The 14189-nt window shown below is 37.7% G+C and overlaps 1 protein-coding gene across 1 annotated transcript in view; it reads right to left on the bottom strand.

Annotated features, from left to right (window-relative positions):
* Positions 1-14189, bottom strand: part of LOC140750905 (uncharacterized) — a 62097-nt gene that overhangs the window by 4370 nt on the left and 43538 nt on the right. The window contains exons 3-12 of the mRNA XM_073084636.1: positions 11462-11516; positions 9242-9383; positions 7749-7854; positions 7002-7160; positions 5061-5186; positions 4525-4637; positions 3114-3212; positions 2280-2565; positions 1726-1890; positions 65-176 (exon numbers count right to left, since the gene is read on the bottom strand). Of these exons, the coding sequence (XP_072940737.1) occupies positions 65-176; positions 1726-1890; positions 2280-2565; positions 3114-3212; positions 4525-4637; positions 5061-5186; positions 7002-7160; positions 7749-7854; positions 9242-9383; positions 11462-11516 (1363 nt within the window). The remainder of the gene's footprint in view (positions 1-64; positions 177-1725; positions 1891-2279; positions 2566-3113; positions 3213-4524; positions 4638-5060; positions 5187-7001; positions 7161-7748; positions 7855-9241; positions 9384-11461; positions 11517-14189) is intronic.

Below are 14189 nucleotides of genomic sequence, written 5' to 3'. Positions count from 1 at the left end.
CTATGTTATAGGAATTTTTCAACATTTTTGTAACTCATGTAAAAATACAAAGAGCGTAACTGACCGTCATCGTCTCGGTCTTCATCGGAAGCGGCGGCGGGCGGCGGCGCGAGCGGCTCGTCCGACGACGGCGCGTCCGGCGCCAGCGCGCGGTACGCACCCTTCGTGCGCCAGTCCTGCACACATACCGCACATTAGTAAACATTACTCACTCCTAACAACAAAATGTTACCAGTTTCGACAATTGAAATTGTCACTGTTATCTATTTTCGTGTTTGGAAAATATTAAAAGAATGTAGTTTTTAGATCATTTACGAATGAAACGATATTTCGCCGCACTTTTTCTTAGATTTAGTGTTGTTTTTGTACCACTTCTGCACATGTCGGCATTGTTTTGCGTAAATTACACCATACAGCCATTAAATGGCTGACACATTTGTCAGCCGTTTAAGCAATTTAATGCCTTCTTTCAATTACAAGGCGGTGAGATATCTATACTTATTTATGACAAATACTTACATTATTATATTCACAAGCATCGTTTTTTCAACACAGCCACTTTCAAAAAGACTTATGCTTGCGTTATTATGTACAGTACCTACCAAAAAACCTTTACCTTTAAAAAAAATATAAAATTGAAAAGTATGTACGATAAATATTAAATACCGCAAAGGTAGGATCTAGATAATAAGTTCTTGACATTTTATATTTTAATTAATTATTGGAATGCGTTTTATTACATATGAAATTAATGAATGATTGTACTTAAACTGTGACTAATCTCTTAAACTAATATAATAATTAATTATAAGTACTTATAAATTGCATGCCTTGACAGGTGGAATTTGGCGAACCTATTCTATAACCATCAATCATTTGTACCTACTCATTTTCAGGCAATAAATTATTTTCCTATAACATATATTAATTTATATATTCATGTATTAAATTTAATATTTATTTCGTATCACGATAGAAGGTGAGTTTCATATTTTACAAGCCTGTACATGCTATGATGTAATATTGAAAATTTATAGACAATAGGAAATCAAGCCAATGTGTTTCTATTCAGGCGAAACAATTAAAGCTGGTAACTAATATGAAGCAAGAAGACTAGTCGACAGATGAGGTAGGTATAAATCGCATCAAATTGCTAGTCCGCTCATAACTATACGCGATACGCGTCGCAGAAGCGAGACAAAGGTATTGGAGGGAAGAAGGCGGGGGGAGGCGGGTGGTCCCACCTCCACATTCCAGCCGCTCTCTATGATTGCGAGCTCGAGTGCGTTCAGCGCATCTCCGAATTGCACGCGTACTTCTTTTCGTAGCCTAGTACAGTCCCCACATAATAACATTATTTTGTTTTTGTTAGTTTGTTTTAATTATATTTTTGTTAATTTTTTTATTACTATTTTTTTTTTGTTGCTATAAATTGACTTACCGGAATACGGTTTTATGTCGGCAAGCAAGAAAAATTGTATATATTGTTTCAAAGTTTGTTGTGGCAGAAATAAATAATTATCTTACTTTTTCCCTTTCTTATTTTTTTACTGTGACAGCATTTTTTACATATATAGAAATGCTGCGCTAATTCCTTTGACACGATAAAATATTAATTTTATTACTATTCATATATATTAAAAAAAATACTAGGATATATATGGCCGACTGTACACCTGCGCGAAGCAAGTTCAGAGCGGACTAGCGATTTAACGAGAACTGTACCTGCGGCTTGCGTTTCTTCTTGAGCGCGAGTCGTTTCTGGTGCACGGGCGTGGAGTGCGGCGAGGCGGAGTGCGGCGACGCGGAGGACGGCGCGGCGGCGGGCGGCGACGCGGCCAGCGGCCGGTACGCGCCGCGCCGCCGCGGGGACGCCTCCGGCCGGGACATCTGTGTCGTATCCATAGATTAGTAAACATTACTCACTCCTAACAACAAAATGTTACCAGTTTTGACAATTGAAATTGACACTGTCATCTATTTCCGTGTTTGAAAAATATTTAAAAATTGTAGTTTTTAGATAATTTACGAATGAAACGATATTTCTTATCACTTTATTTCGATTTCGTGTTTTTACACCACTTAACTTCGCATGTCGGCGTTGTTCAGCATAAATTACACCATGACAGCCCTTAAATGGCAAACAAATCTGTCAGCCGTTTAAGCCATAATGGCTTCCTTCAATTACAAAGCGGTAAGATATCTATACTTGTCTATGATATTACACTACATAAACTATAATATCTGTGTGCTACTTCTATGTATAACGCAAAAATTACCTCAAGTCTAGCTTCGATCTTGATAGAATCGTCGTCCATATCCAGAATAGCGAGATTATTGTTGATATTGTTATAATCCCGCGACGCGTAGTCGTATCGCGCTACGGGAGCTATCGCCATGTTGTCCATACTGTTCATATTCACCATGTTGTTTAAGCTTGCCATATTGGCCATATTCGACATATTGACCATGTTAGTCACATCGGTCATTCTAGGCATGTGCACGTTGTTGACCATATGGTAGCGAGAATCACAGTCGCTACCGGATCCTATTTCAGAAGGCGGTCTGTCAAAATCATACATTTTCCTTTTAGTTTCACGGATGTGTACTACAAAATATTTAGGAAGAAAATAATAATCAAAACATTAAATTAAAATATATCTTTTAAGTAATTTAGTTGCAACGGAAAAATCGCATGTAACCGTAATATGCGAGTTTACAGAAATCTATTTAAAATTTTTGTTTGTACATATTGTCGAGACGGAATGGGCGCAACTCATTTTATGTCTCACTGTGGGTTACAGGTTTCTTCCCACAATTGTGAGAAGTTTGAAGAACATCTCACTACATCGTTGCAATGCGTTATGGTTGGAAGAGGCACGAGCTAGATACCAATCCGTATCAGATATTTTCAACTGTTAATAAGGTCTCTGGCGAGGTTTAACGAAAGCTATCTTATGAAAACAATTGAGATCGACAACTTATCTTTGTATATCGGTTGAGACTTGAGACCGACATGCCGCAGGATTATGCGCGCTTCACTTTATATCAAAAAATATGTTTTGTAATGTCTAAAGATAAGTATAAAACTATAAAGCGGCGTCACGTGTGACCTGTTGTTGTAGTCGGGCGTGCGCGGCGCGGTGGGCGTGGCGCCCGAGCCGTCCGGCTCCTCGCCCAGCGCCGAGCCGTCCTCCGGGTACAGCGGGAACCTGCAACGCGGACCGGACACCAAATCAAATCATATCAATTTTTTTTATTCAAAATAGGTTCTTTACAGAGCACTTTTTGAATGTCAATACAACTACCACCACTTCACAAGGTGTTTCGTTATGGAGAAGAAGCGGCGAAAGAAACTCCATAACACACATATTTTAAAAAATGTTTTTACAATGTTAAACTTAACCTAATGGTTCATGTGGAGCTGGAACTACTTCAGACCACACGGTTTTGTCAGTCAAATAATCACTTAGTTTATATCAAATCACACCAGCTATCAAACATGGAAAAGTTAGGTACTTGGGATGTCACATTGATCGCTCTTTGCACATGGTGCCTAAGGTGGACTACGCGATCCGACAGGTCCGTGATGCACGAGCGATGCTCTAAACAGTGCTGGCATCCCATCTATCGACCCGCACCAAACTAAGGCTGTACAAGATGATTATCCGACCACGCCTTACCTATGCGGCACTGGCATGGTATACTCTGGTGTCAGAGTCGAACAGACAGCGTCTCCGTGCTGTCTGTTTTAGCAGGCCGTCGCCGTTTATCAACGCCTTTTATAGTTAATACGCAATTATGCAGTACTATTAGTTTGGGGTTTGGACTATGTTGAGCGCAGATCATAGTCCATTTCACATTCAGTGACTGCAACATAATATATGCTTTTCGTATAAATACAAAAATATGAAAAACAGAAAACTACTACTATGTACTGACATTATCTAGTTTTGACATGTGATATTGTAATTAATTATTTATGAATGAATGCGTTTTATTACGTATGAAATTAATTAATAATTGTACTTTAACTGTGACTAATCTTTTAAATTAATATAATAATAAATTGTATAAATTGCATGCCTTGACAGGTGGAATTTGCCGAACCTATTCTATTACCGTCGATCATTTGTACCTAGTACTTATCCATTTTCAGGCAATAAGTTATTGGAAATAAGTTGAATTTGAGAAAAGCAAACATCTGTAGATAGATCAGCAGTGATAGCCTAGTGGTTAAGAAAGTCGGCCTCTCGATCAATGGGTCCGAGGTCCAAATCCCAGGCACGCACCTCTAATTTTTCAAACTTATATGTGTATTAGAAATTAATTAATCACTTGCTATACGGTGAAGGAAAACATCGTGAGGAAACATGCATATCTGAGAGATTTATTACAAAAAATTTAAATGTATGTGAAGTCTACTAATCTTAAACTATCTAATCCTTCTCGTTATGAGAGGAGACCCGTGCCCAGCAGCGGGACAGTAATGGGTTGATGATGATGATGATGATGATGAAACACCTGTAATTATCCTCGGAGAGGCGGTCGTCGTCGTCGGTGGCGATGAACTGCACGCACAGCGCGCAGTCGCCCTTCACGCTCTGCAGCGCCTGCACCGCCTCCTTGTGACACGCCTGCAATATTTATATTTTTTATATGATATGGGAGTAGCAGACGAGCATGCAGTCCACCTGATGGTAAGTGGCTACTGCCGCCCATGGACATTTGTAATCAACCACAGATAAGATCGGATATTCCTACCGGAGGTCGGCCATATATGCAGCGCTACCCCTGAGGACTTAGCTGGAACGCGTCGGAAGGGTATGTCTCTCTTACCACACCCTTCAAACCAGAACAGAGCAGCCCTTAACGCTGTTGTTACAAGGCAGAAATCGGTGTGGCGGTGGTGCCGCCGGCGTCGAACCACAAAGGGTTCTACCACCTTCAAATCTTTTAGTTGTGATCCACCTCATTGGCTCTCTGACAACACCTGCGCGCATAACTTCAGAGGACTACTAGTTTGGCGCGCGTGCGTGCTTAGCGTGCGGGAGCGGTACCTGCGTGAGGTCGAGGTCGTTGATGGCGAGGATGGCGTCGCCGACGTACAGGTCGCCGGTGAGCGCGGCCGGCCCGCCCGCCTCCAGCTCCGAGATCAGGATCGGCACGCCGTGCTCGCGCCCGCCCTGCGATAATCACATATTTTCCTATTAAGTAATTGGACGTAGTTATGCAAAATAGATCAGAAGAACTAGCTTTTGAGAAAATAGGTCTTTTAGTAAAAGTTAAATTGCTTAATTTATGGTTGGTATCACTGATATCTGTAATTACAAAAGAAAAAATGTAGCACCATGCAGCTTGAATATTTTTTGCATATACAAAAGTTCATGTGGAGATGCCATTTGTGAAAGTAACTAAAAATACTGTTTTTGAGGGTTGGATCCATTAGAAAATCTGTCATTCTTGTGTCTGTAACACATTGCTTAAGAAAACATGATGATGTTTTATAAAAGGGTAACTTTGTTTATGGACATTTAATTTAAATGAAATAGTGATGAGAAAACGACATTCGAAACGATCATATCAAATCATCTCATAATACATCTTGATCTATGTGCTGTACTGGTTTTTGAAACAGCATGACCAATATTTAATTGCCTTTAAAAATCAATTGTATCGTATATTTTTTCGAATGTTGTGTTAATTATTTTTAGTCACGTATTGAAATATTTTGATAAAGTATTTGACATCGATGTATTGCTTACATTTTATACCCCCCTAACAAATACATCTTATGAGATTGTAAGACTTTGGTAGATATTCGTCGATAACATCAACTGTATTCGACAACTTTAAAGACTTCGACATTGCTGACCTGCTGACCTTTGTATGTGTCATATGTATCGAATGTGACTTACATACAATTATATATGTACGTCACATACGTTACATATGACATGAAGCGACTAGCAATATCACCGTTCAGAATTACATTGCACGATGAATGCAAAGTGCACTGTTGGTGTAACATAATGCGATCATTAGACATAAACTAAGGACGCATTACTAGCGGGCAAAACTTGAAACATACAAAATACACCAATTGGTGTACATCGACTTCAGTCGCTCCCATGCGGCGTAGTGATTAACACGTCTGTCACTGTACACGTTAAACGTCATAATTATTTTAGTCTTCTAAGCTCTTAAAATGCCTTCTTATCCAATGCGTAAATGTACAAATTATGCAAAAAAATAAAATAAACAAGCTTCATGTAATCACATATCACAAGTAAATGAGGAATTGTTATATTTTGGTCCGCTATGATTACGTAACTGAAAAGAAAGAGACAAACTCCCACAAGTGAAGTGACAGAGACAAAAAAATTACTATGAATAAAATATGAAACGTAATGTCAAACATTAGTTGTCTTTTTTTATTATATTGTTTCAATAGCTCCTATCCCTTATAGAATATTTGTCTATGTAGTAATATGTAAGTGAAATGAAAAATGTGCATATGTGTGTAATGCGCTGACGGTTTGCTCACTTTTTTTGTGTTGTTGCGTGGGCAGGTATAGTCCGCGTCAAATTGCTAGTCCGCTCTGAAGTTTGTGCGAGCAGGTATGTCATACAATTTGCTACAGCGACGCGATTCATTTCTATATTCAGAGTGGACCAGCAGTTTTACGCGGACTATAACATATTAGAGATGTGAAGTCAGGTCGACTCGAGTCGGTACTCGTATACTTACATAAATTCGTATATTCGAGTACGGTATTCGTACACTGATATGTATCTTATATAGGCAAACGAGTGAATACATCAGCAATTATGCAAAGAACAACTTGTTTAATTTTGTTCAGTTTAAGCCCCCTTTTTTTGTCTTCGTGCTATAGGACTGTGTGTGTGAGTACTGACTTGATTCTTTTTTATACGAGTACTAAAGTACTCGAATACCAAAAGAAGTATAGTTTTAAACATGTTCGAGTGCGATGTATTACCGTGACGGAGATGCCGAGACCGAGGTGCGGCGAGCGGCGCACGCGCACGGTGCGGGGGCGCGCGCGCGGCGCGGGCGGCGGGCGCGGCGGCCGCGGGGACACGCCGCGGCACACGCGCACCAGCGTCTTGTGCCGCTGCAGCAGGATCTCCGCCTCCACCTGCGCACGACCAACACGCGCCTTGTCTCACTCACTGACCTGATACTACTTTACTTTCAGTAGCCAATAGTTGGTAGAACCCTTTGTGGTTCGACTCCGGCGGCACCATCGCTACACCTATTTCTGCCTCATAACAACTGTATCTGTTCTGTATTAAACGCTGCTGTGTTCTGGTTTGAAAGGTATGGTAAGGGAGACATACTTATCCGAGGCGTTCCAGCTTAGGCATCTGTGGCCGACCTCAGGTAGAAATATCTAATCCTATCTGGGGTTGAATACAGGTGTCCATGGGCAGTAGTAGCCAGTTACCATCTGGACTGCATGCTCGTCTGCAACTCATATATTATATAAAAAAATATTAGTACACTTTTCATACATGATTGTTGTTATGGCATCAACGATTAAGATGATATGCCGTTTAATCGAATCGCATGTGAGTCAAATAGGAATAACATACGTGTGACGGTTGCCACCATAATTGTCCCATTTTTTTAATCAGACAGAAAGAGGGGATTATTTAAGTACGTTACTTGTTACATTACTATAAAGATTTTATACTCGTAAATACTATACAATGAATAAATGAACCTGTGCCCAGAGCGAATCCCTGAGTTCCGCTCGCATGTCCCGGCCGAGTAGCTGCAACTGTTGTATCCTGCCCGCCAACTCCTTGTCTAGGTATTTCGTGGCTAATCTGTGAAAAAATATAAGAGTATGATATCTGCCAACTATTTAAATCTTATATTTAAGACATTTTGACGGTTAGTTAGTGAGACACATAAAACCAAACATATTTGAAGGGAGCTGTATGTTGTGATTACGTTTACATAAAGATTCTTAAGATTAACTGTCTTAAAAATAACTGTCTAAGAATGAACTTGCATTGTTGAAAAGTTGTGGCAGTGGGTGCGAATTTATAAAATAACAAGAAGCTTGTTAAAATCAATATTATTGTATTGGTAAAACTTTCTAGGAGATAGTGTATAATAACTAGTAGTGGCAACAAACACTAGAGGCGAGCACTAGAAAGTGCAGCTAATACAAAAGATCATCTTCAAACTGAGGGCCGTACTCGTAGATGCTTACAGCAGGAACTCGACTGCTTAGCGACGCGGACAAGATCTTTCCGATCAAAGCGTTCTCATTCGTCGATATGAAAACTTTTGATTCTCGTTGATGGCGAGATGGTGAAATACACAGGTATGATTATTAATTCAATAAAATATACCTTAATGCTTATAGAACGACAATACTTGAGTATAGCTGGTAACGGTATACAGTGTCCTGTTTGTATTGCGTTTATTGTTTATACTATTATACAAGTCAAGTGCAAGTCTGAAAATAAATTTATCTCTATCGTAATGTTTACCTGGTAACGTAAACAACTTGTTGCTTCATTTTACCTACAAAATAAGTATAAGTAGCAATAAGTGCTCGTACAGAAAATTGGCACCCTATTATATTCTTTTTAAAGGGGGGCTTGTGAAATAGCGCTGCTAGAAGTCATTGCCGAAATGGTTTTCCTTAGATAGAATAGGAGTCAATGAATTTCCTACTAGTGCAAATGTCGATTTTAGCCCCTGTATAGAATACTAGTGTCTAGTTTTTATATGATTTTACAATATGTTTCCATTTGACTTTGAATCTAGAAAAAACGATACGGGAGGAATCTACGGCAAGTTATTATTTAGTTCTTCCGAACCTGTTACGGTTCGATTAGAAGGTGTATTTGCAAGCTTTCCACATCAGTCCTTAGGGGTAGGAATGGATCTGTAAATAAAATTTCTATTTTCGCTCTACCTTGAAGTTTCAGTCAGGGTTAGGCTTAACTTCGGTCATGATAACAAGAACAAAGGAAAGTTACTACGAGCCGCAAAATAAATTCACTGTGCGCTGCAAGCGTCAAAGCCAGAGGCTAAAAACATATTTATGTGCCCAACTGTACTACATTATATGACGATGAAATTGGGCTGCAAAAATGTAGCGACATTTACTTAAATTTGAAATGACACTCGAGGTGAGTAGAAGTCTCTAGCCAAGCTTTAGTCTTAGTATGTTACATGGCAATAAGTGAGTAAGACCTGGCGCCGTAGAGGTCGGAGTGGAGCGCGAGCACGGTGTCGCGCAGCGCGGCGTTCTCGCGCGCCAGCTGCGCCGCCTCGGCTCGCGCGCGCGCCGCCTCCGGCACGTTGCCCGCCGCGTCGCCGCCCTCCTGGCAACCACCTGCAACCGCGTGCGTGCATACGAATACGCTTCCATAATATGTATTTAAACTTCACCTTCACTTATTTTTATTAGCGTATAGGTTTTGTGTAATATTGTTTAATGTTTTTCATGATAAGTCAATATGACATTTTCATACGAAAAATGTCAATTTCATAATTTGCGAATTGTTAGCTTAAATGTTGTTTCTCTATATTTTCAGGTAAGATATTTATAAATTTCAGGTTTAAATAATGTAAAATAATATAATGTTGTACATAGATTTAGTTCAATTATATATAACTATATTTTCAGAGCAACACAAGTTTTATCATTTCACGCAAGATATTATTTAAAGATCTTAAGTACATCAGACACTTTACAGTGAATTATTACAAAATGTCATTTATTAATTTGGAGTTTATTTGTTTCATTGTCTTTATATGAAAAAAAATGTGACCTAATGATAAATAATTTAACATACCTACTTATCCCCCCGGTAAACCGATCTTGGTTTGATTTTTTTGTTGGTTTAGTTGTGATTATGACTATGCCAAGTAAGTTTAATTAATTGCATCCCATAGCAGTGGAAGAAACGCATAACGGCCAAGCTTGCTTTTAATTTTAAACGACCCAATAAGATTATTTCTGATAGTCTGATACGATACGACTGACTTTAAGCTTTTGTTGGAGGTCTCTAAGCCGCTTAATTAAACGGCTAATTTCGAAATTTCTGTCAGCTTGTACTCCAGTTTACTATCTGTACTGGAAATCGTGAGCTCCAGCTTGGCAAGAGCCTTAATTAACTTAAGTCAAAATACCTAACAAATTGAATTATAAAGAAAAAGTTTTGCAACAGAAAAATATTTTTACGATATGTATAATATTTATTTGTATATTACGTCGTCGGTAATAATTTTATACGCCTACGAATATTTTAAATAGGTGCGTATCTACGTATGAAACCAAATGGGCTATTAGTTAAAATTTTGAAGATTAAGTTTCACTGCGTATTGCATGTGTACATTAATATTTATACATTGTTAGTTCTTTACTTATACATAATTAATATTGGTATCGCATATCCACATATTTTACATTAATTACTTAAAAAATCCGTTATGATTTGTGTAAAATGGCTTCACATATTTATTAAAATATAAGAGAATTTAATTAATATATAATTTACCAATAAACATTATAGTTATGATATAGGTTTAGTTACAGTTAAGTAGTTACGAGTATGTGTGATATTATCATGGAATATAATATCCAAGAAAGCTCGTAGGTATGTAATCATAGCAATGGAAATCAACATGTACATATCTCCATATGTCTGTATCTTGATAGTTGCCTGAGAAGTGCTCGCATGTTTCTAGATCATAGGTCATTATTTTTATTGCCCGTAATACTAAGGTGCAGTACACAGTATCATTGCAACAAATACAACTCATCAAGCAACAAATTACCGCATAAATTAAATGTATTTTAATAGATTGCAATAAAAACATGGTCTGCTATGGTTTAATATCTTTGCCTAATATATTACATTGGCCGGTGCTAGACATAAACAAATATTTGAACAAAGACTTTGCTCACACATTCTCACACATTTCAATTTTCTAACCTGTCACTAAGTCATGGTCTCCTAGCAACTGGATTTTGCGCATGTGCACGTATTTGAAGTTTGAACGCTTTGATGTTCGTTACAAAAACCGACACCAAATGGTAAAGTTCAAATATTTGAAGCAAGCTTTGAACAAATACTCAAATACCCCTGCAACACTGTTCATATGTTTGAGCTATGTCTGGCACGGGCCATTGCTATAATTATGGAACTAAAAAAGCGGAGATAAGTTAATATTCAAATTGTGACTTTAAAAAAATTATTTAGCAGGCTAAACCCGACAACCAAAACAGAAAAACTTCATATAGCCGTTGTCCTATGCTATCTTACCCTAAGTATAATAAACTCTTAGAATAAAGAATACGTGAGCAACGCATGACCTAAACACTTGTAAGTACTTCTCTAATCTAAAATTGTATCCTACCATTGTTATAATCAAAATACTTAAATTTCAATTCAATAAGAAACCTACCCGCAGAAGTGGCACGTGCCTGCACCAAATCCGCCCTCATGTCCACGAGCTCCGCCTGAAAAAAATAAAAACATGATACTATTGTGTTATGTTCGCACATTTAATTCTAACGAATGGGAAATATCACGTGCCGACAATAAACTAGTGTCGAATGACAGGGAAGTAATTCAGGACAAATTATAATCTCGAGCCGAAATCAATGGCGGTGTAAATCCGAATTATGAGGACAGATGGCAGGCGCATTAGACGAGACGCAGGCGCACATAAATTGTTTGACCTCTAGCACCACGCCCGCCTACCACCCCCATCAACTTAAACTCGACGCATTTACAACTGCCACTGACTTCTCTGATCACATATTTTATGCTATCACCCGGTTTAGATCCCATAAAGAGGCGTGATGTATATGATCCCGCTGTAAACAAACACTGACCCTGCGGGCGTAATACAAGTGATGTCGTAGCCCTTCAAATTACAATAAATTTCGACTTAACAATGTTATGATTTATTATGAACTTGATATTATCTTGTTCTTTTTACGAATGACGATCTGTAGCGCTAAGAAATATTAAGAAATTTGCTAATGTTGGACCAATCCATCATTAAAAAAATGTTAAGTGTACAAATAGTACATGGGCTTTAGTAGACTTAAGTAATGCAACTTTTGAAATAAACTGGGCCCGTCAATAAATCTTAATCGCGATTAAGTAACGAAATAATTGGGTAACGAACTAATCTCTCCACAAGATTTCACTTTTACAATAATATGCATTAGCGGAGACCCGTTTAATTGATGATATACGTACAAAGTAGTAATGTTATGTAATGTTTGTTGCGATCGCGGTGCAAGGCGGAAACGTAATGAGCGGTGGTGTGCTGTTTGAGTTGAGTCGCCTACTTGCCGAAACACTGAGTCAAGTGCACGCGATGCGACCAAACGGCTCATACTCTATATTCCAATTTTAATCAACCACACAGCATTGTAACATAAATTAAATGAACGATAATAATTAATTGACTTTAATAAAATATGATTCTTGTAAATTTAATTTTTCTACAATTAAAATTGAAAACGTTAAATTGTATGTGGATCTAGTAAAAACTGAATTCTGGGGTCAGTAAAACACAAATAAAAAATTAAATGACATGAGAAAACATAATTACCACGAGTCCAACTAAGTGCCCATCCGGTTTTTAATAAACAGTATTTCAATCTTCACACAGCTGAAGTAAATTAAGTAATTTTGCTACATACAGCATTGCAAAACCAGTGATAATACCTATGTTGTATAGGTATTATCACTTGTTTTGCTACAACCTACACTGCCTTCGAAATGGCACATAACCAGAATCGTAACTTTTTCGTCAACAATTTTTCCAAATTTTTATCTTAAGTAAATCTGACAGTCCGCTAAAAAGTTGAAAAGTAGTAGGAATAATTTCTATAAATTGGTCGCAATGCCTAATTTGTCTTCGTTTGCACGTCAAGTTACGTTTGAATGTGGTAATGTATGAGCATATCTTATTTACGATCTAAACACAACACCCACACAAGAATTTGCAGACGGTCGATGTCCATTCATAAGTTCCAAACGCAGATACGGAAACTAACTACCTCCTATTGTTAGCTCTATAATAGCATTGTACTAGGTAAGTGTCTTTATCACTATACAAACGAAACTGAAAAGATTTATTGAATTGGTTAAATACCTGCTCAATTTCCTTTCAATAAGTATTCAAAGTATGTATTCAATAACAAATGAAAAATATCACAGTTGTAGATACTCGCCGTTCCAGTACATATGACAAGATTCCATATCGTCAGTCAAATTGAACACGATTTCTATCAGAGCCATGCATGATTTGGAAGAGGCCGCCGAGATCAGTATAAACAACAAAGCCGCAAGCGGTTGCTATCCCATGACTATACAAAGCATGCCCGTGGCCATATTATCTAACTTATTACACAACTAAGCATAATATTTTGTTACACCCATCACCCGTGTTATGATTTAGGTATCGGCGCCCATGTTTCAGATCAAAATGAGATACGCCAACTTGTAAGTTGTCACTATAACTTTTATTTATTTATTTACTGACAATTTGTAAGTCCAGTGACTGTAAATCAAAACACACGCAATAAAAAAGCGTAAAGTACGCACATTACAATACAAAAAACGTTTTATTATAAAAACATGCATAAAAAAAGAATAAAATGTTGCAGTCAATCCTACATAAAGCAATAAGTACAAAAGCTACCGTTAGACCATTTTGTTCGTATTGTTGTAATGGTGCATTTTCTTTTTGTACAAAATACATTGCACATACTCAGATATACACATGTTTAGATTATTTAGTTAACAGAGCGTCAGAGATATTAAATTATTTACAGAAACAAAGTGCCTTTTGATAACCTTGATATGGACTTATTTTTTATTACAACTTCACTATTTTTATAGTTTATAACATAATATCTAAATAAATAAAGTATAAGACGATATTAGGAATGAGGATCATTAAATGGAATTAATTTAAACCTTAGTTAGCGTTGAAGTTCATTATAAAGCAATAAGTAATAAACACGACCTACGCCGATTTCAAGATCATTATCGTCTCAATATTGAGTGGGCGTGTTTTAACGATCAATTGTGAATATTATAACAATGTTTCCAAGGCGAAGGCTACCCCGCGACAATACCGCAATAAATGCATCATAAAGCCATTATAA

Source organism: Epargyreus clarus, unplaced genomic scaffold (genome assembly GCF_041222505.1).
Source record: "Epargyreus clarus isolate Ecla_fem2 unplaced genomic scaffold, WU_Ecla_fem_2.2 ptg000021l, whole genome shotgun sequence".
In the NCBI taxonomy this organism is placed as follows: domain Eukaryota; kingdom Metazoa; phylum Arthropoda; class Insecta; order Lepidoptera; family Hesperiidae; genus Epargyreus; species Epargyreus clarus.
Note: the sequence above shows the minus strand (reverse complement) of the source record. Positions and strands in the feature narration are given on the sequence as shown.